The sequence below is a fragment of the Pseudoliparis swirei genome, chromosome 1 (genome assembly GCF_029220125.1).
Source record: "Pseudoliparis swirei isolate HS2019 ecotype Mariana Trench chromosome 1, NWPU_hadal_v1, whole genome shotgun sequence".
NCBI classification, from domain to species: domain Eukaryota; kingdom Metazoa; phylum Chordata; class Actinopteri; order Perciformes; family Liparidae; genus Pseudoliparis; species Pseudoliparis swirei.
Genome location: NC_079388.1, coordinates 17,623,856 through 17,647,603, shown reverse-complemented (window position 1 = coordinate 17,647,603; position 23,748 = coordinate 17,623,856). Strand labels below are relative to the sequence as shown.

The window sequence follows — 23,748 nt, the reverse complement described above, 5'->3', positions numbered from 1 at the left end:
TGTCACTGCCAGACGCGTCACCTCTGAACAAACACGATTTGTTTTGTGTCAAACCTTAAAAATAAAAAAATTTTAAAGAAGAAAGAACACAATGTCAACAGGGGGGGAGGGGGGCTTTGTTCACGGGGCTGACGCTCATTCATTCATTCAAGGCTGCGTGGCAAACTCTCCAATTATCAGCTCAATGGAATACGATTCATCGTAAAGCGTGAAACACGGCCCGGATAAAAACATGCGTTCCACCGCGAAGCGCCTCCATCGAAGCGAATCCGGGGAGGTCGTAAAAGGTCAGTGAACGAGCCCTTAGCGTCTCTGGAGGGGGAGGGGGAGGAGAGAGGGGGGGGGGGATGCTGAGGAAGCTGCAGAGCTAAAAGGAAAAAGATGGCGACGTGTGCGGTGAATTGTTTTTCCCCTCCCCCCCCCCCCCCCCGTGAGGTCGTGGGGGTCATGCGGGTTAACGTCCTGCTCGCCGTTGAGAAACTTCCAACGTATACTTTTTCATTTTATTTTTTTACAAATTAAGAAACTAACACAACGCGGTGATAACGGTCAAAAGGTTCGCCCGCGAGCGCGGACAGCGAACGCACCGCCACGATATGAGCTACTGGGGCCGCGGGCCAGAAGCATTATGGGATGCCCTTTAGCCACTATAGAGTCTGGTGGGCTCTCTTCCCCCTCTCTCTGTCGCTGTAAAACACGGTCATCCCTCTACATGTCACAATAAAAGCACGATAATAAGAATACAAGTGAAGAAATATAACAGCAAAGAGGAGGAAAAACAATATGTACACATTTAAACAAAATGTAAAATTAATTTAAAAAACAAAAGTTTAAAAATCAACACATTGACAGTAGATATCAATAGAAAACAAATGGGATCTTAGGCCTTTCTTTTTCTCAGCGAAAGATCATATAGCAGTAAAATCCCAATACCCCCCCCCCCCCCACACACACACACACACACCTCTACCCCTTCATATCAGACCAGGAAGCTGCGCTACATAATTCTGCTTTTTCAATGCAAGAGAGTGTGAACCGTACACGAAGAGACAAACGTCCTCTTGTGATATTCATAAACATACAGTATATAATATATGTATATATATACATGATGTACATGTGTCAGAGGACAAACTGAGCGTCACTGAACATCAACACTCAGAGAAAGAGAGCGATAAATAAATATATATATATATATATAAATATACGTATATATATATAAATCTATCAATAAATATATATATATATATATATAAATATATATAAATATATATATATAAAAATATATATATATATAAATAAAAAAATATATATAAATACATATATATATACGTATATTATATTTATTTATATATATAAATAAAGACAGGAAAGTGATAGTGATGGCGTTTTCTTATCCTCCTCCATCCTTGCACACGACAAACGAACAAATAAAACAGATGATATGAGAGACGAGAACCATCATGCATTGATTTGAGTGACTGTTTCATAGCAACAGAGTGGGTTGGGGGGGGGGGGGGGGTTCAGAACTGGGAGGCCGAGCTGGGGTCGCACTGGAGTAGCCGGACGATGGACGGGTCGCTTTTGGCACCTTTGATGAACTCCTCCAGGGACAATTTGCCTACAGAGGAGAAAGAAGAAGAACAAAAGCTTTTATTTTGAAGGAATACTACCCCAGTTTCATGAATGCTCCCCCCAAAAAAGCCTTTTGGATCTACGCAGTCGTCGTTAAATGTCTCAGTGATATTACTCCCATTTGTTCGGTCTTCCACTGCCCACTTTTCTTAATACTGGATATTGTGATCGTAAAGAAATAATCAAAATGTAATTGTTTCTCAGTTCGCATGGACGGAGCATAAGACATTTATTATTCCCCCTGGTGATGAGATTAAAGAACATTTATCAGCAAGAATTTATGTGCTGATAACTTATGTGTGAAAGTATAGAATAATGTTGTAACTGGGACTTTTTTTAATTTATTGTATATAAATAAGGGTTCCAAATAGGTTCTTCCTGAAGGGCTGAGGTTCTACTCAAAACCATTTGCTTCTGAGGAACCTTTCTTGACTCATAAAAGGGATATTCAAGGGTTCTTTGTGAGACTACGGGTTCCTTTGGGTCGGGAACCATGGTGGATGGGGATCGTGTTCCCACGACATATACAGGACTGTCTCAGAAAATTAGAATATTGTGATGAAGTTATTTATTTTCTGTAATGCAATTAAAAAAACAAAAATGTCATGCATTCTGGATTCATTACAAATCAACTGAAATATTGCAAGCCTTTTATTCTTTTAATATTGCTGATTATGGCTTACAGCTTAAGAAAACTCAAATATCCTATCTCTAAATATTAGAATATCATGAAAAAGTATACTAGTAGGGTATTAAACAAATCACTTGAATTGTCTAATTAACTCGAAACACCTGCAAGGGTTTCCTGAGCCTTGACAAACACTCAGCTGTTATAAATCTTTTTTTACTTGGTCTGAGGAAATATAAAATTTTATGAGATAGGATTTTAGAGTTTTCTTAAGCTGTAAGCCATAATCAGCAATATTAAAAGAATAAAAGGCTTGCAATATTTCAGTTGATTTGTAATGAATCCAGAATGCATGACATTTTTGTTTTTTTAATTGCATTACAGAAAATAAAGAACTTCATCACAATATTCTAATTTTCTGAGACAGTCCTGTAAAAGGGTTCTTCCCCTTGGATGGGTTCTAGATTAAACCCATGGAATACAACAGGGTTCTTCCCCTTGGCTGGGTTCTAGATGAAACCCATGACATGCAACAGGGTTCTTCCCCTTGGATGGGTTCTAGATGAAAGCCATGACATATAAAAGGGTTCTTCCCCTTGGATGGGTTCTAGATGAAACCCATGACATATAAAAGGTTTCTTCCCCTTGGATGGATTCTAGATGAAACCCATGACATATAAAAGGGTTCTTCCCCTTGGATGGGTTCTAGATGAAACCCATGACATATAAAAGGGTTCTTCCCCTTGGATGGGTTCTAGATGAAACCCATGACATGCAACAGGGTTCTTCCCCTTGGCTGGGTTCTAGATGAAACCCATGACATGCAACAGGGTTCTTCCCCTTGGCTGGGTTCTAGATGAAACCCATGACATGCAACAGGGTTCTTCCCCTTGGCTGGGTTCTAGATGAAAGCCATGACATGCAACAGGGTTCTTCCCCTTGGCTGGGTTCTAGATGAAAGCCATGACATATAAAAGGGTTCTTCCCCTTGGATGGGTTCTAGATGAAAGCCATGACATATAAAAGGGTTCTTCCCCTTGGATGGGTTCTAGATGAAACCCATGACATGCAACAGGGTTCTTCCCATTGGCTGGGTTCTAGATGAAACCCATGACATATAAAAGGGTTCTTCCCCTTGGATGGGTTCTAGATGAAACCCATGACATGCAACAGGGTTCTTCCCCTTGGCTGGGTTCTAGATGAAACCCATGACATGCAACAGGGTTCTTCCCCTTGGCTGGGTTCTAGATGAAAGCCATGACATATAAAAGGGTTCTTCCCCTTGGATGGGTTCTAGATGAAAGCCATGACATATAAAAGGGTTCTTCCCCTTGGATGGGTTCTAGATGAAACCCATGACATGCAACAGGGTTCTTCCCATTGGCTGGGTTCTAGATGAAACCCATGACATATAAAAGGGTTCTTCCCCTTGGATGGGTTCTAGATGAAACCCATGACATGCAACATGGTTCTTCCCCTTGGCTGGGTTCTAGATAAAAAACCATGACATATAAAAGGGTTCTTCCCCTTGGATGGGTTCTAGATGAAACCCATGACATGCAACAGGGTTCTTCCCCTTGGCTGGGTTCTCGATGAAACCCATGGACCCGGGTGGAACCATGACATTATAGTAGGGTTCTCTGTAGAACCTCCCATATGTTTTTGTTGGTGTTAAAACAGATGGTTCTGGGTATAATAACCCTTTATGCTGGGTTCTTGGTAGAACCATTACATTATAGTAGGGTTCTCTGTAGAACCTCCCATATTCCAGTTGGAACATTTAAAAACAAAAAGAAGGTTATCCTATCAAGAGGAGCGGAAGAACCCCACATGGTTCTAGTTAGAACCTTTATTTCTAAGAGTGGAGTAAAATGAAAAGATAAGTGTGGATAAACCGTCACTTCTCCTCCCTCCTCGCTCCCTTTCTCCTCCCCTCTTCCTCCCTCCAGCACACCCACCCCTCCTTGTTGCCCATTTCCTCCTCTCACCGTCGTTATTGAGGTCCATTTGTCTGAAGATCTTATCCGTCCTCTTCTCCGGCGTGGACTCGTCCTCCGGCATCTTCATCACAGATGACACCATCTTGTAGATGGCCTGATAGACGGAGCGGGAGAGAAGGAGGAGAGGGGGAGGAGGAGGAGGAGGCGGGGTTTAGATGGAGAGAGGTGGAGGAGAGGGAAGGGGGGGGGGGGGGAGAGAACAGAGGGGCACAAAAATGAGCTTTTTTGTTTTTTTGGGCACCGGCCATAAAACCTTTTTTATCTCTCATGGCGATAAAACGAGTTCATAACTTTGTCTGCGTTTATCGGAAAAAACATGAAAACGTTAGACGGGAAAAAGCCGACGGGCGTTGCCTCGCACACTATCTGGACTTTGACTCTCAATTATTTGACACAAAGAAATTAATTTATGAATGTAATAATCCCTAAATGTCGGGAGTGTTTATTCGAACAAGCGGGCCATGAGTTATTATTCTATTTATTTAAATTGTGTTACCTGCACACGGCTCTCAATAGGTAAGATTCACAGTTTTATTGTTTTTATATATATATATATATATATATTAAACAGGGTGCGCGGGGGAGGGGATAATCTCTATATTTATTTATTTCAGAATTTTCATAAAATTTTAAAAACACACCAAATTATGCCAAAAAAACATATACATGTCTTTTGATGAGGATCTCTCTCTCTCTCTCTCTCTCTCTCTCTCCTCTCTCTCTCTCTCTCTCTCTCTCTCTCTCTCTCTCTCTCTATACCATCATAATAGGCCTCTCTCTCTCTCATCCAACAGAATGTAGGTTGAGGATAATCCCAGTATTCTGCACACTCAGGGATAATCTGGGGTTAAATTTAACCCGATAATCTATGAGAACCACACACACACACACACACACACACACACGTGGCGCTTGCGAGGAACCTCGGGGGCAAACATCTTGAGTCTTTATTCCTCCTCCTGGAGGACCGGATTAAACGCAGCACTCATGTAGTCGTACTTAACGGCCTCCGCAGTCAGCACATTACGATAAGTACGTCTCTCAGTCTCTCACATCGCTGCTCCACTCGCACATGTATTAACTTGCATAATTAAAGCGAGCATGTAGATTAAGTGCACTCTCTCTCTCTATCTCGCTCTCTCTCTCTCTATTCCTGCCAGTGCAGGTCACCAATCAAAGGGAAGTTTGGTAACTAATATATTTCAGACATTATTTGGGGTCACTACACACGTCCTGATATAACTCCCTGTGTGACTATTGAGGATCCTCTTGTTCCTGATTTGTGCCCTATGTATATATATATATATATATATATATATATATATATATACATACATATATATATATATATGTATATATGTATGTATATATGCATATATATATATATGTATATATATACATATATATATACATATATATAAATGTATATATATACATTTATTTACATATATATATGTATATATATATATACTTTTTTTTTAAGGAACCCTGGTTTGAAAGGTTCTTTGTGGAACCAGAAATGGTGCCTTAAAGAACCCTTTGTTGAAGGTTCTTTGAGACACCTTTATAGGTTATTTATAATAACCCCAACGACCATTACCCAGAGTCCTTTGCTCACCTGTACAATCTCCAGCATCTCATCGCGGCTGATGTAGCCGTTCCCGTCCAGGTCGTACATGCTGAAGGCCCACTTCAGCTTCTGCTCCAGCTTTCCCCGTGACGTCACGCTCAGCGCGATGATGAACTCCCGGAAGTCTATCGTGCCGTCGGCGTTGGTGTCGAACGTCCGGAAGACGTGCTCCGCGAACTTGGAGGCGTCGCCGTAGGGGAAGAAATTGGCGTAGATTTTCTTGAACTCCTCCACGTTCAGAGTGCCGCTGGGGCAATCCTTCAAGAAGCCCTGAGGGGAGAAGACGGCAGACGATGTAGAGGACGCCCGGATGGCGGAGGATAAATGAAACCACCGCAAAGCCGGCTGGAGACATCGGGAACCGAAATGTGTTCAACGTCACATTAACTGAAGTCGTGTCAGTCGGACGAAATCAAAAAAGCTCTTTTCCTACAAAAAGGTCTGAGATCGAGTTATTTTTCGATTAAATATGATATCGGTGCGTTGCTGCGCTTCATAAAAACTTTTTTGCATTCCCAGTGGCATTTTCCCACAACTTTTTCTTGGATCTGTCGTCAATAAATTCTCAGAAAAAGTCCACGGCGGATAACTTCGAAAGCCGCCGCCGCGCAGTTATTAACGACGCGTACCGGCGCCGGTAATCTGCGGAGAGCGAGAGCGCCGTCGGGCTCAGTGGGGCTTAAGTCACGAATCCGAAAAGAGGTGGCGGGATAACACGGCTCTCATCCGGGACAGCTGTTGCAGATGTTTAAGCCGCACAGCAAACACACAAAGACGAGAAGAGCGGCGAGCGGCATCGGTTATTTTTATTTTTTTCTAAACGTACCTTGTACCACTCCTGCAGCTCGTGGTCGGAGAACTCGGTATTCTCCCGGAGGTCCTGCAGCATCTCCGGCCGCAGCTTGCTGTTCTGTTTCCCCATGGCAACGGGAGGAGGGGGCGGGGCTCTCGTTGTTTTTCCTCGACGCCGGACGCTTTTTCTTTCCCCCCCGAGGTCAGGTCGGCGACGACTAACCCGGGACGAGATGGACGACCTCCTGCGACGGAAAGCGGAACACAGGTCGGTCAGCAGGTAGAATAGAACATAATATATATATATATATATAATATATATATGGAGCATTTAGAGAGGATTATTCATGCGAGAGATTCTGTCAGCTAACAGGTGACGAACAAAGAAAAGCACTCGTTTAAAATAAAAAGTCAGGAGTTGAGTTAGTTCAAAGAAAACCCGGCGAGCAAAACATCCGAGCAGCACCACGAGGGAGAAGTGTGACCGGCCGGCATGTTTGAGCCTCGTCACGCGGGACTGTGTCACTGAATGTTACGCAACTTTCAACTTCTGCATCACACACACACACACACACACATGAGAAGAAAAATAACATTAAATTATTCAGAAGGCCCCCCCCCCCCCCCCCCACAGCCGATCACACTGACGGGTTTATCTAAGCCAGCTGTGTGTTTGTTTGTCAAATCAGCTGTTTGGCGAGTGTGTGTGTGTGTGTGTGTTTGCCCACATCTCCTAATCTTCATCTCAGTTTTGAGCAAAGAAGTATTTCAGAGATGGAACTACGTCATCACCTTGGCTTTACTGCTACCTTAAACTCAAGTGCAATACATCGCCGATGTTAGACATATTATTTTCATGTGAATGAGGAGGTGGAAACACCCCAAATAAAAAAATAATCCTGAAAACAATCACCTTCATCTTGACCCTAAAATTGCCTTAAGTGTTTGGTTTTAAACAATTTTTTTTACATCTTAATGTCCTTATAATCCTTTAAAATTCTTTTGAAGGATTATTATAATGTGAAAATAATAAAAAAAGACACATTATATGTCTGGGTGCCCTCGATGCAATTTATCTATATTTAATTCATCTCATCTTTGTAAGATATAGAACGTGTTTTACTTGTTAAACCAAGAGTAACTCTCACCATCCTCATTTAAAGTGTTAATGAGTGAAATATAATTAGTTGTAACACTTTTTTTTCCACTTGTTAACTTTGCTCCTCTGTACTCGACAGCTAATTAAAGCGTTCCCCATCAGTGCTTCTGTGTGTGTGTGTGGTGATTTAAATTGGGGCTCGGACACCTTCCGATGAAACCCGGCCGACCTCCTTTGACCTCCGGCCTCTGGGTAATTACGCCCCCGACTTTATGTCCCGTTCATGTGTGTGTGGACTTGGACGCTCCACACCGCTAGCTCCCCTCTGCGAGAGCTCCCCGCCGCTAGCTTCCCGCCGCTAGCTTCAAGCTGCTAGCTCCACGCTGAGAGGTCCATGCCGCTAGCTCCCCGCCGCGAGAGCTCCCCGCCGCTAGCTTCAAGCTGCTAGCTCCACGCTGAGAGCTCCATGCTGCTAGCACCCCGCCGCGAGAGCTCCATGCCGCTAACTCCACGCCGCTAGCTCCACGCCGCTAGCTCCAAGCTGCTAGATCCACGCTGAGAGCTCCATGCCGCTAGCTCCCCGCCGCGAGAGCTCCACGCCGCTAACTCCACGCCACTAGCTTCAAGCTGCTAGCTCCACGCTGAGAGCTCCATGACGCTAGCTCCCCGCCGCGAGAGCTCCATGCCGCTAACTCCACGCCGCTAGCTCCAAGCTGCTAGATCCACGCTGAGAGCTCCACGCTGCTAGCTCCACGCCGCTAGCTCCACGCCGCTAGCTTCAAGCCGCTAGCTTCAAGCCGCTAGCTCCACGCCGCTAGCTCCACGGCGTGAGCTCCACGCCGCTAGCTTCAAGCTGCTAGCTTCAAGCTGCTAGCTCCAAGCTGCTAGCTCCACGCTGAGAGCTCCACGCTGCTAGCTCCACGCCGCTAGCTCCACGCCGCTAGCTTCAAGCCGCTAGCTTCAAGCCGCTAGCTCCACGCCGCTAGCTCCATGGTGCTAGTTCCACGCCGCTAGCTTCAAGCCGCTAGCTTCAAGCCGCTAGCTTCAAGCCGCTAGCTCCACGCTAAGAGCTCCAAGCTGCTAGCTCCACGCCGCTAGCTTCAAGCCGCTAGCTTCAAGCCGCTAGCTCCACGCCGCTAGCTTCAAGCCGCTAGCTTCACGCCGCTAGCTCCACGCTAAGAGCTCCAAGCTGCTAGCTCCACGCCACTAGCTTTAAGCCGCTAGCTTCAAGCCGCTAGCTCCACGCCGCTAGCTTCAAGCCGCTAGCTTCAAGCCGCTAGCTCCACGCTAAGAGCTCCAAGCTGCTAGCTCCACGCCGCTAGCTCCATTCCGCTAGCTCCACGCCGCTAGCTCCACGCCGCTAGCTCCACGCCGTGAGCTCCACGCCACCCGCCCCGCCATCGTCTCGCTAGACTCCTCGTCCCGAGTGTCACATTCATTTCTCGTGCGCTGACAGCTCCGCTTGTCGAGTATGAAGGGATAACCGTCGCCTTCCATTTTGATTTCCTCCTCTCGGTTCGAGGGGGGGCCGGCTTCTGGATTAGGAAACAATAAAATGGGATTATTGCCACGTTGCATCAAGAAGCAGCTCGTATCCGGGCCGAGAGGGACGACGCTCAGACAGAAAAGCTCCAATGTTTGGGGGTTTTTTGTTGAAAAAATCATTACATCTCAAGTCCTCCTAAATCTCGTTTAAGTTCCTCGGGTTAGTTTCCGATCTTATTGGACGGATACGTCTTTTATTCTCCGCAGACAGATTAATTTCTCCTCGAGGGGTTGTTGTTGAGAAGCGATATGAGAAAGGAGCGCGTCTCGCTATAAAACAGTCATTTGTGTGATTTCAGCTCGAGAGCAGACCGCTGTGTCTCTGATGAGTGTTTTGGAGACACACACACACACACACACACACTCACACACACACACAGATACACACACACACACTCACACACACACACACACACTCACACACACACACACACACACACACACACACACACACACACACACACACACACACACATACACACACACACTCACACTCACACACACACACTCACACACACACACACACACACACACACACACACACACACACACACACACACACACACACACACACACTACACACACACACACTCACACACACACACACACACACACACTCACACACACTCACACACACACACACACACACACACACACTCACACACACACACACTCACACACACACACTCACACACTCACACACACACACACTCACACTCACACACTCACCCACACACTCACACACACACACTCACACACACACACACTCACACACACACACACACACTCACACACACACACACTCACACACACACACACACACACTCACACTCACACACACACACACACACACACACTCACACACACTCACACACACACACACACACACACACACACACACACACTCACACACACACACACACTCACACACACACACACACACACACTCACACACACACACACACACACACACACACACACTCACACACACACTCACAGACACTCGCATTGACGCAAACGCTCGTTAGTACCTGTAGAGATTATAATAATGGCCGCCCACGCCGTCCAGTCACCAGGCCGTCTGAACCTCTCTCTCTCTCTCTCTCTCTCTCAGTGCGTTTACATGATGGTACAATTCTAATCTTGCTTTAGTCGGACTCTGCTATCTTTTGGGGGATCAGCTGTTATCCCAATATACATGGCAGTGAGTAATTCCAATCATTGGCCTTTGAAAGCATGTCATATCCGATACGATAGGCGGCGCTGTTTTCATTACAACTCGTGGTGATACAGCCATTTCCGCTTGACCTCTTCACCACCACCAACAACAACCAGCAACAACAACAACAACATTTCGAGAAAGAACCATGAACTTTAGTATGTTCAACTCCTTCAATACATTAAGCATAAATTCTGTCAGCTCTTCGGTCCAGAGATGTGTGACTCTTGTGTTCTTCATAGCGTTGTTTGCAGCGCCGCCGCTCCCATAACGCGCACGACGCGCTGCGCGTAGGGCACCAAGTCCTGAGGGGGCGCCACAAAATAGGCAACAAAAAAAATCCTCATAGTTATAATAATTATAATGCCGATATTATTTCAGTCTAGAAATATTAGGCGCCTTTTAGGCATGTACAGGACTGTCTCCGAAAATTAGAATATTGTGATAAAGTTCTTTATTTTCTGTAATGCAATTAAAAAAACAAAAATGTCATGCATTCTGGATTCATTACAAATCAACTGAAATATTGCAAGCCTTTTATTCTTTTAATATTGCTGATTATGGCTTACAGCTTAAGAAAACTCTAAAATCCTATCTCATAAAATTTTAATATTTCCTCAGACCAAGTAAGATTTATAACAGCTGAGTGTTTGTCAAGGCTCAGGAAACCCTTGCAGGTGTTTCGAGTTAATTAGACAATTCAAGTGATTTGTTTAATACCCTACTAGTATACTTTTTCATGATATTCTAATATTTAGAGATAGGATATTTGAGTTTTCTTAAGCTGTAAGCCATAATCAGCAATAAATCAGAATAAAAGGCTTGCAATATTTCAGTTGATTTGTAATGAATCCAGAATGCATGACATTTTTGGTTTTTTTAATTGCATTACAGAAAATAAAGAACTTCATCACAATATTCTAATTTTCTGAGACAGTCCTGTATATCACAAAACAGGCAGAACAAGAGAGATGTTTAATCCCCCCCCCCGTTAACACTTCTCGGGTCGCATCGCTCTGCCGTGTTGCGCCGACACATCCTCGCACACAGATGAGCACTCTCTCACTAGCACCCCCCCCCCCCCCCCAAACAATCGCCGTGGGTCACTTTCCTATCTCAGGGGGGCATCATGAAGGAGTTATGCTTCGGGCACCAACATGGTGAGCAGCGGGACTGGTTGTTTGTTTGTTTTCTGCCGGCCAGGCTCCCGGCAGTGACAACTTATCGTCTCTTTCGACTTCCGGGTCGCGACATGGGAGGGAGGGGGGAGGAGGGCGGCGGGATCTCAAGCATGCGCAAAGACGCAAAGTCCAGTTCCTAATCCAATTCACCGTCACATGCCGCGATAGTCGGATTATCAACCGGATCGGATCGAGCTATCCAGGGGTGTTAATGGGATCGTAGTCGGACCGCACATAGTCGAACAAAGGTGTTCACATGAAACGGATCATTCGATTTCAGTCCGACTAAGACAGTTATTTACAAGAAGAAAAATGATGAGATTTAATCGGCGAGATAAAGATTCGCTAATTAAAGCAGCCGAATGCTTCCCGGTGACACACGGCGGCGACGTACACGTGCAAACCACCCGGCGACCTGATTGGCTCGTAGCGAAAGAAGGAAAAGTACAGAAAATAAAAAAGGTGGGGGTTGAGATCCCTCGCGGTAGGGGGGGGGGGGCATAGCCCAGAGACACGTCTGAGATGGCGCCGGTATATTCATCTTGCTGTGAGTTTCGCGACGCCCCAGAGGTACGAGTGCAGGGATTACGGCGAAACAGCTGGCCTGCGTGTCAACAGATGCGTCCTAATCCCGATTTGGTTGAACAAGTAAGCGAGCGCCCGACCACGTTTTTCTTTTTTAAAGACACGGTACCGACTTTGACTCAATTATTTCATCAGTGCGCCGCAGTTTGATGAAACGTCGGCTCCTCAAAGCGCCCCTAGTTACAAAATTGTCGAGACTAAACCGTTCTAAACATACTAAAAAGTCTCTTGATTGAAATGACGAGGGGAAAGGAGCGATGGCTGTTTCTGCGTTGATTGGGAAGACAGTTCTCTTCTATTGAGCCTCCAACATGGCTGCAGGAGGAGCTGAAGCGTCGATCCGACGGCCCAAATCCAGTAAAACGACAAGAGTGTGTAACCTGACGGACTTTCTCCACCACACCGACCTTTTCAGTGCAATCACTCTCTCTCCATTCCCACTCGTTTGTATTATTACCTTCGCATTGAAAATGCAGAAGGTTATGTTTTGATCGCCGTGTATTTATTTATTTATATGCGTGTTACTCGCATAACTCAAAAAGTATTAAACCGAATCGCATGAAATTTGGTAGGATGATTGGTTATTATCCGGGGACCATTTGATTAGATTTTGGGATCGATCGGGTCAAAGGTCAAGGCCAAGGTCATGAAAAGGTCAAAATATTCTTGAATCCCATGAAATTTGGTGGGATGATTGGTTATTATCCGAGGACCATTTGATTAGATTTTGGGATCGATCGGGTCAAAGGTCAAGGTCAAGGTCATGAAAAGGTCAACATCTTCTTTTTACCATAGCGCGGTCAATTTTTATCCAATTGGCATGCAACTAATGCCAAAATGTTCATAATTCAATGCCCAATCTTGTGATATGCGAAGGTATGCGCTCTACCGAGTGCTCCTTCTAGTTATGTATTTAACCAAGCTGTGACACACGCCTCCTCATAGGTTCTGAGAATCACAGAATAGGATCAATTATTCCGTCCTCCCTGTGAACCCAGAAAAATAAAACAATAAAAGCGGCTTTCAATATACTTTGCGCCATCCATACGTCGTTCGTCCCTCCATCGCGAGGCACGCATCGCTAATCCACCTCTGGATGAGTCATCAGGTTGTGGAAAGTCTATCTCGTGTATCGTCGTCCCGGTTGAGTCAATCGACCGAGGCCGGCCGTAAGAAACGTTGCTCACCGAGAGAAAGACACACAGAGTTTTGACAATAACATTTCTTTTTTCTTGGTTCAGAATAAGGTCATAAGCCTGGAGCGCCGTCGCAATCTTAGAAATAGGAGAAGGGACATGGACCTGTTTCCTGTGGTCATTTGACAAGGACCAAATAAAAAGGAGATTGTAGTTATTGGCATGGTGACAACACACGGAAAGTAAGTAAGGAAGGTTTATTTATATTGCACTTACAGACAAAGGGTCACAAAGTGCAGTACAGTAGTCAATTAAAACAAATTGGCAATAACAGGGGCCAAAACAGGTAAAAGAGGAAAGTAAAATACCCAGTAAAAGATGGTGCAATAAAAACACAATAAAACAAATAATAAAAGTGGTGTGTTGAAGCTCGCTGGTTCGCCAGGTAGCTGTAACAAGTGTCGGATGAAAACATGGTGGACATAACAAGCTAGCTGACTCACCAACCGCCCGCTAGTTAGCCAGGTAGCTTGTCCTAAGAGCAGAGCCGTCGCTAGCCACCAACCTGCTGTAACCAGTGTAGCATTAAAGCATGGTGGACATAACAAGCTAGCTACCTAACCGACCGCCCGCTAGTTAGCCAGGTAGCTTGTCCTTAGAGCAGAGCCGTCGCTAGCCACCAACCCGCTGTAACAAGTGTAGCATGAAAGCATGGTGGACAAAACAAGCTAGCTAACTAACCGACCGCCCGCTAGATAGCCACCATGCTTTTAATCCTACACCGGTTACAAATATGCCAAATAAAAATAGTGCGAGGGCAGGATTTTCTGTCCGCTAATGTTGAGACCATATTAAGCTAATCTTTAGCTCGCTATACCAGGCAGTAAAAAAAAAGACTTTACTGCTTGTTTAACCACGTTTTTTTCTCTTGTTTTTTTATACGCACGTTAGTGGTCTACAGAACATATAAAGTTAGCGCGGAAGGTTTTTAAGTTGTTTGATTCAAAGCACCTTCAGAGTTGGGGTGTGTCGGCTAACGATAGCAACTCAACAAGTCATTGACTTGAGGTTAAGTAAGACTTCTACTTTTTAAATGTTTGTATTGATTACATTTTTTAAGTAACCCAAAAAGGATTGGGATTGAAATGATTGATTTTCTACATGGAAAAAAAGCATTCAAATGAAGTTAACATCCTAATGTAATCTATATGTCACTTCAGGCTGCGCTACAACGTTTGGACCAGCAGCCACACGGTGGGAAATGTGATTACATTAGTTTTTCATCGTGCATAAAATATACATTTTGTGGTTTTCTTTTCACTCGATGGAATTTATTAATAACTACAAATATCTTAGGAAACGTCAATAAAACTAATTTATTGTGAACCACGATGAAAATAAGTACCGGCAACGTCTGTCAAACCAACTACTCTCGTTTTTCATAAATCAGATGCACAAACTGAAAAACAACAACATGTACACATGAAACCAGTGTGGGCTGATTCTGAATTAATTTCTCATTTATATTTATGCAGCCAGTAGCCAGATATTTTGTGCCAACATTATAATTGGATTTTTGTTATAAGGCCATTTTTATTGCCCTGAAACCCATCAGTGGACACTAAAAGTAATTTCATTCTTTGAGTTGGCTTCGCAGCTCCTTAAGGAGAACCGAAGCGAGTTTCACTGCAGATTTTACCGACTGTTTGCGTAAAATCCTGATTTCTCTGGGCAGCCGTGTGAAATTGAAAAAAAAAAAAAAAAAGCAGGGTAAGATGATTCTGGCGAGAGTTGCCGGCCAATGTGAGTTTTTCTTTTTAATAAAAGGCCTGTTTCAGTGTGTCGGCCCGACTTAGCTTTGCAATAAATTGAAGGAGAGAGAAAGCGGAGGAGAAGAGATGGAGAGAGGACGAGGGAGGAGGAATGCGAAAATTAGAAAGTCCGAAAGAGTTAGAAAAGAGATAAGTCCAAAATCCAATTTAAAGGGAGCCGGTCTTTTTAATGTGCTTATAAGACAAGACAATGCTGTCTTCGTACTGCCTGCGAACAGCTCAGTCATTAGGGAGGAAGAGGGATGGAGAGAGAGAGAGAGAGAGAGAGAGAGGGGGGGGGGGGGGTAGGTGGAGTAGGGGGGTGAAGTGGAGAATAAAGCACACAGAGCTAATGCCATGTGTAAAAAAAAAGAGCGACAGATCAAAGAAATGAGAAGAACCATTGATTTCCTTTCTCTTCACTCGAGTGTTTTCCGCCTCCCCGTCGCGGCTTCTCACAGTGCAGGAATCTAAAAAGGCCACATGAGTCGCCGGGCAGCTTTATCCCTTTCATCCATATTTCATTTTTTCTTTCTTCTTCGTTTATCCCCCCCCCCCCCCCCCCTCCAGCTCTTCGTGTTCTTTTCTCATAATTTCCCAATAATTATTTCCGGAAACAATTACATTTCTCTCCCTGTAACTTCCACCCTGTTGACCCGCGGCTTCTCTCCGAGCCCGGCGTCGTCGGCATTTCGTCTCTCGGGTAGTTCTCGCCGGTGACGATGACTCACGACGAAGATGCGGTACTAGGTATAATGTGTATGTGGAAAAAAAACAACGAGGTATTTATGAATAGGGTTCATACACATGTTGACCAATGGATGTCCAAGACTTTAAAACCAAATTTCCATGACTAAACATTTTGTGATATCTCCGTATATATCTTAAATGACATAAATTAATTAGACAATAGTTTGATTAAAAGAAAAAATATTCATATTAATGTTTATTCTTTTAATCAAACTGTATAAATTAACATACAAATATAATAAATCTCTATAACTTTTCCAAAACATTTGGGAAATTTTTTTTTTTTACAGGCCTGGAAATAATCATTTAAAAATTCCATAACTTTTTCCATGACGGTACGAGCCCTGTAAGTACCAAGAAGTGACATTTTAATAAAATACATTATCAGCTTAGAATAAATGAAGAAAATGTGATGTTGCGCTATCGTAGATATATATTCCAAATATATAAATATATATATAAATAATATATAAATATATATATATATATATAAATAATAATATACTGTTTCTAAATATAAATATATAAATATATATATATTTATCGTCATTAAAGTGAGGGATATCTGAGTAAAATAGTAATGTTTTCCAAAGTTATTGCTAACCTTGTAACTGTTATTAAATACAGCTTCATGGCCTCTTCGGGGAGGATGAGTGTATGTGATCGATTGTGGTGGTCGGGCCACAAAGGCCAACGGCAATATTGTTTTAAAAATTTATTTTCTTTTTCTGAATCCCCTGGATATAAATAATGGATCAGAAGGTGAGACGGACTTCTCCCACCAACCCCGGATCCCTCCTCACTCCACACTGGGCCGGACATGCCACCGCTAGTCGGGGGGAAGCTGCTCGACCGGGTCTCACAATGCACGAGTTTCCATCTTAACCCTTGTGTTGCCTTAGGGTCATTTTGACCCGATTAAATATTTAACCCTCCCCCCGCCTTTGGGTCATTTTGACCCGATTCAATGTTTCACCCTCCTGTTACCTTTATATTTACTAACATATTTTACCCTTTGGGTTCAATTTGACGCCAGCAATTAAAACCTCCAGAAAATTATTAGAATTAATATTGTTTTCCAAGTTTAAGTGTGAGACACTTTATGTTTGTTTGTTGACTACCGAAAGAAACCCGACATTAAACATTGAATGGGGTCAAATTAATCCTAAGGCGGGGGGAGGGTGTAATATTGATTCGGGTCAAAATGACCCTAAGGCAACACAAGGGTTAAGAGACGGGGGAGAAAAAAACAAGTAGAAGAAAAAGGAGAAGGGAAGAAAGGAAGGGAGAAGGAAGCAGAGAAGAAGAACAAGAACGGGAACAAAAAGAACAAGAACAAGAATGAGAATAATAAAAACTAAATATAGAAGATCAAGGACAAGAAGAACAAGAAGAAGATGAAGAACAAGATCAAGAACAAGAACAAGAACAAGATCAAGAAGAAGAAGAAGAAAAAGAAGAAGAAGAGAGGAAGGTTTGATGAAGAGAGTTATTGAAGAAAAAGACATTTAGGGAGTGGTTAAAAATAAGAATGAGGGCTGGTCCTCAGTGTGGATCTCTCTCTTTCTCTCTCTCTCTCTCTCTCTCGCTCTCCTGCTGCACTCAAGAGTTTTCAGAGCATGTCTAAAACCCCGATAATCAGTCTGGAGGAGGGAGCATGGGCCTCGTCCTACTCCTGGTCGCATTTAAAACGACTGAGGTTCAAACCAGAACAAACACATATCCGCGAAGCATCACCGAGGAGAGGAGAGGAGAGGAAAGGAGAAGAGAGGAGAGGAGAGGAGAGGAGAAGAGAGAAGCGGAGAGGAGAGGAAAGGAGAAGAGATGAGAGGAGAGGAAAGAAGAGGAGAGGAGAGCAGAGGAGAAGAGAGGAGACGAGAGGAGAGGAGAGGCGAAGAGAGGAGAGGAGAAGAGAGGAGAAGAGAGGAGAGGAGAGGAAAGGAGAGGAGAGGAGAGAGGAGGAGAGGAGAGGAGAAGAGAGGAGAGGAGGAAAGAAGAGGAGAGGAGAGCAGAGGAGAAGAGAGGAGGCGAGAGGAGAGGAGAGGAGAAGAGGAGAGAGGAGGAGAGGAGAGGAGAGGAGAAGAGGAGAGAGGAGAAGAGAGGAGAGGAGAGGAGAGGAGAGGAGAAGAGAGGAGAGGAGAGGAAAGGAGAAAAGATGAGAGGAGAGGAGAGGAAAGAAGAGGAGAGGAGAGGAGAAGAGAGGAGAGGAGGCGAGAGGAGAGGAGAGGAGAGGAAGGAAGAGGAGAGGAGACGAGGCTAGAGGAGAGGAGAGTAGGCGAGAGTGGAGGAGAGCAGAGGAAAAGAGAGGAGAGGAGGCGAGAGGAGAGGAGAGGAAAGCAGAGGAGAGGAGATGAGGCTAGAGGAGAGGAGAGGAGGCGAGAGGAGAGGAGAGGAAAGCAGAGGAGAGGAGATGAGGCTAGAGGAGAGGAGAGGAGGCGAGAGGAGAGGAGACACTTAAGGCTCAGAAGGCTTCTGTGGACTTGACTTCAGAGAAAGAGAGGATGAGAGACGTCTTCCTTTTGAAAGGATAGAAAAAAAACGACACTCCGGAGATTATCATAATCACATTTAGAGAACTGCAAAAGGATTTACTCGCCTAACGATTCCTCCAGTGGACATGTTGAAAATCAGATAACGACTTGTTCTGAGAGCACACTGGAGGACATGATAAGAGAAGATAAAAGACTATGATCGCGCCCAAATTGGTGTTATCAAATGTCGTATTTCATCTCATCAACAGTCCAAAAGCACCCCCCCCCCCCCCCCCCCCGATATTTAGCAGATAAAACTAAAATAAAGTAAATTAGCACATTTGAGAATCTGGAACAATTAAATATTTATATTCGATGATCGAAATATAGCTTTATATATACACTGTATATTCATATATATATGCATATATATATTTATATATATATACACTGTATATACACATAAATATATATATGCATATATATATATATGCACTGTATATTCATATATATATATATTTATATATACTGTATATGCATATATATATATATTTATAGCTAATATTTTTATATCTTCTAAGTAACTAAAATAAATACATATATGAATATAAATACTCATATAAAGTCTCATCAGGACCTCTTGGGAGTCTTTTTACAACTTTTCTTAAAACATACGTCATCGAAGTAAGTAAATAATAATAAGGAATAAGACACGCCCCTTTTATATGACAGGTGACACTGGGTGGGGTGGGGGGGGGGGCTGAAACCCCAGAGCTCATTTTACTCCACGTCCGTCAGAGGGCAAAGCTATTTCCATCTGGGTCACGACGACGAGAAATAATGTCCTCCATCCAGAAGCAACGCTCCGGTTCACGAGACCAAAGACCTCCAGCGAGCCTCCGCGCATCCATTACTCGACCGGATCAATCCCGCCTTGTGAAATCTGGGACTATTTTCGGGATCGTCCTCCACGCAACTCTGCGGAGAACGAGTCAAAACATTTATTTGTCCCCGTCGCCGTTTAATAAAAAGTTCCATATCTTTTTTTAAAGTTCATAAAACCATCGCACGGCATATAGACGGGGATGCGTGCGCGTACATTCGTTCCTCTCTCCTTGCAAAGTGGAGATGTAAGCCAGCTGATAGAAGAGATTCACGTATGGTAATATTAATATAGAATACCTTTTCAAGCCTCCTCGCTGCCTTTTTTTCCTTCATGAAATATTCACACGAGAAAGCTCATCTTCGCAGTCGGGGAGTCACGAGATTCACCGTGTAGCCGCACACGCATGTTATTGTTCCCCTTCCTACACGTATGACACGTGCACATTTAAACTGGACATTTGCGCTATAATAAAAGAATAAAAGCATGCGTAGACATTCAGTTTGTCCTTCAGTACCGTGTGCTAACGTCCTCTCGTTAGCTCCCTAGATTTATGCGAGTATACGTCTCCTTCCAATCAGGATTACACAATAATCAACTAAATCAGCCTGAAAATGAAGAACATCTGAATTGATTGCATGAGAATCTATCGAGCAGAGCCACAGATTGATAGTTTTCAGCCCAATCACAGCATGAAATCAAATCTTTGCAGAAACCGGGAGCGGAAAAAACTATTTAATGCGCAACGATCATGAGCATAAAAGCTTAATAATCGGCATCTAATAGGGTGGTGAAAGATACAATGTAATTGGAAAACCAAATACACACATTGTTATGTCGACGTCAATGAGGACATATGTTTAGTATTGTTCCCGTTGTGTTGAGCGAAGATTGAATATAATACACGTCAATCAAAAGTGTCTCAAACATAATGAGTCCTGCAGATGAGCGAGCGGCAACCAGCAAGTTGTCCTAATTTCGTATCTGTGTTCTTGTTTGGTAACAATGTTTTCACGATATATTATTTAAAAAAATTCAAACCCAACTTTATTAATTGGGTTCAAACCAGCCCGATCCAAGCGTGGCCAATTAAACGCTACGATTGTCGGTTCTGCTTTGTGAGCAAAGGGTCAAATAATAATATTTTTTTATGCCTCTCTCTTTTCATGGAGTCAGACACGAGTTTTAAATTAGATTTAACGAATTGCAGAAAAGTGCACAGTGACAGTCTCAGAGAGAAGTGTGGGCGGGTACGATCACAGCGGGATTTTTTCCCATTTGTTTTTATGTGGGTAACATCACAGCTTTAAAAAAAAAGTAGTCCGGTGCAACTAAAAGCTGTTTCACGGAGCGTGTTTACAGCAGCATATGGCTCAGGTCAGCGGTGCATCTGTGCCTTCATTCACAGCCCGAGCCAACTCGAGTGTGTGTGTGTGAGTGTGTGTGTGTGTGCGGTGAGCCGAGTGTCTGTACAATTGGTGCATCAAAGAGGGAGTCGAGCTGTAACGGTGGGCGAGTCCACGATGTGTGAGAGCGTATGGGTGGAAAAAAAGAGAAATAAAGCAGATGGAAAGAAGTTTTCTTCCTTAATCTTCTCCGTGGGGCGCCGTGACCTTTAGAGAGTGTAATTCTAGCGCGATAATATATGAAAATCCATCGTGTCTCGGCGTGGACCTCCATGCAGACCCGTTAAATATCGGCAGGCTAGCTCGACCGGCTCGACCTCGGCAGCTGAGCCGTCGCCACAGTTCAGAAGCCGGAGTTCCTTCGGGGCCACAATGATATATTTCGGTGCACTTCAAAAGACGCCATTGTACCGCTAAAATAATCCAAACCTTTGTCAGGAAGCTACGACAAGAGATTTATCCAAATAACTAATAATCTGTGCGCTGAAGTAAGAAGTGTCCGGATTTCCGAGCTGATTTTGAGGCCTCGAAGTGCACTTCCTGAGGTAAGGTAGTGGAAAAAGGGACCTAGAAAACGAGACATGTCCAATAATTCCGGCCGTGGCACCCGTACTACAGCTATCGGGGTAATCCTGGGGATTAATTGAGGATTATGATGAGATTATTGCAGCAGTTCTTGATGATGAAGCGTTTAGGAGCACACGCTGTACTCAATGCTCTGGTTGGTGGACGTTATGAATCGATTAGCTGATCTGCTCGTTGTCCGTTCGGCCACATTTAGCCACTAGAGTCTACGAGCAATTTGAATCCAGGTTTTCAGGGGATTTAAAAAGAAAAATCTGCACATCGACCCAACGGCGGTTTCCATTTTCAAGTCAACGGGGCATTAAGTCTATTCACAGGCCAGAAAAAAACCCAATATATCAAGTTTCCCATCAAGTGACATTGCCAAACTGACCCCTAAACAAATCCACGGGTTCCCCTCGGGGGGGTCACAGGTTCTATTCCTGCCGCTGAGGCGAAGGAGAATCCTGATCTTCTTCTATTCTGAGCCGCCGCAATCGATCAGCTGACATACAACACCCGTCTTCCCCACCCTCTCCTCCCTCCCGTCTCTCTTTCCCCCCTTGCCAATGTCAGTTTGTCGTTTTCTCAACTGCTCCTGATCTCTGCTAAACTCTCCGGGCCTCCGCTCGCCGCTGCCTGAGCTCCCCTGGTATCGCTGCTCCAGTTCTCTCCGTCCTGCTCCTGCCAACAACAGGACCCGTTAGAACCCGGGGATCTCCGGCCCGCCATCATCACCGCTGAACCACCCGAAAGTGGGTTTTTTTTCCGTCCTGGTTTAGTTTTTAAGGGTCAAAACCACAGGAGACGTTACGGGAGGATCTAATCGCTGCACACCAGGTGCTCCGGTTTAACGAGGGTCTGGCGCGAGAACGCATACGAAAACCACACAAAGTGAAACCCGCGTTCGGCCGCCTGTCTGTAAAGCTTGCGGTCAGGTTTGGTTGTAGCTCCGGTGTAAATTAACCCTCCTGTTACCTTCAAATTCACTAACATCTTTTACCCTTGGGGTTAATTTGACCCCAGCAATTTAAACCTCCAGGAAATTATTAGAATTAATATTGTTTCCCAAGTTTAGGTACTTGAGGTACTTTATGTTTGTTTGTTGACGACCTAAATAGCCCTTTAAATATATTTTTTTAAACAGCTTTTATATGTTTACTCCACCCCTCATGATGTGTGAACTATCAACATCTTCACGGGAACCATAAGCTCCGCCCCCGACATTTGCAGCATACATGTGTAGGGGGGGGGGGGGAGGGTACAGTGTGTGGTGTGGTTATTGAAAATGACCCCAAAGAACACCGATGCGTACAAGTTGTGTACAGGACATTGAAAACATATCATGTGAATTTGATGTTTACCCAGTTGTCCATAAATTAGTAAAAGCAATGTCAATCATTTCTTTAGAGACGTTAAACATTGAATGGGGTCAAATTTACCCCAAAAGGTAATCGGAGGGTTAACTTGTTAAATAGGACTCGGAATCAATCCCTCTCTCCTTTCAACCCGCCGACCGTATCCTGTTGCCTTCGAGGCCGGCTGTCCCGCACGCACTGAGAGTTCGCAGGGTCCGATGAACCAGTGAGTCTGATTTTCCCAGCTGCTCCTGAACGCATCATCTCACTCTTCCGGTAAGCTCTGGTTGCCAGCTCAACAGCGAGCATGACTTCTTCTTCTCTCCCTCCCGCTCCCTCTTGCTCAGTGTGTCTCATGTATAGTTATCCCCCTGCCTCCCTTAATGATAACGATACATGCAACAAGTGTAGTTTATTTGCTAGGTTGGAGGCAGGTCTAAGTGGGTTAGATGCGGCTCGCGCTATCGAGCTCAGACAGCTATGCTAGTTAGCCCGCCCTCTCCCGTAGTCGGCGCGGAGCTACAGCCAGCTGGTCGCTGTGCCCGGGCGGTAACCGTGCAGCCGGATGGTTGGGTAACTGTTCGCAGGAGTAGTAAGTCTACACAGAAGCCCGCTGTGCACCAACCACTTCACGTTTCGAACCAGTTTTCCCTGCTCAGCGACACACCCGCTGAGGAACACACCCTGGTTATCGGGAGCTCTATAGTCAGGAACGTGAAAATAGCGAAGCCACGGACCAGAGTCGTGTGCCTCCCGGGGCCAGAGCGGGCGACGTGGAGTCTTGTTTGAAACTGCTGGCTAAGGATAAGCGGAGATACAGTCAGATTGTAATACACGCCGAGCCCGCCGGTCGGAGGTCACTAAAATTAATGTGGAATCGGTGTGTGCTTATGCCAAGACGTTGTCGGACACCGTAATTTTCTCTGGCCCTCTCCCAAATTTGCAGACAGACGAATTGTATAGCGAATGTCGCCTTTCAACCGCTGGCTGTCGGTGGTGCCCAGCGAATAATGTGGGCTACGAGACAACTGGAAGACTTTCTGGGGAAAACCTGA

The 23,748-nt window shown here is 44.5% G+C and overlaps 1 protein-coding gene across 1 annotated transcript in view; it reads right to left on the bottom strand.

Moving 5' to 3' along the window:
* Positions 1-798: 798 nt before the first annotated feature.
* The window catches only part of hpca (hippocalcin), a 36,775-nt gene continuing 13,825 nt past the window's right edge, over positions 799-23,748 (bottom strand). Inside the window, exons 2-5 of the mRNA XM_056420406.1 lie at positions 6,720-6,930; positions 5,882-6,163; positions 4,252-4,357; positions 799-1,621 (exon numbers count right to left, since the gene is read on the bottom strand). Coding sequence (XP_056276381.1) covers positions 1,524-1,621; positions 4,252-4,357; positions 5,882-6,163; positions 6,720-6,815 — 582 coding nt within the window. The 5' untranslated portion in view covers positions 6,816-6,930 and the 3' untranslated portion in view covers positions 799-1,523. The remainder of the gene's footprint in view (positions 1,622-4,251; positions 4,358-5,881; positions 6,164-6,719; positions 6,931-23,748) is intronic.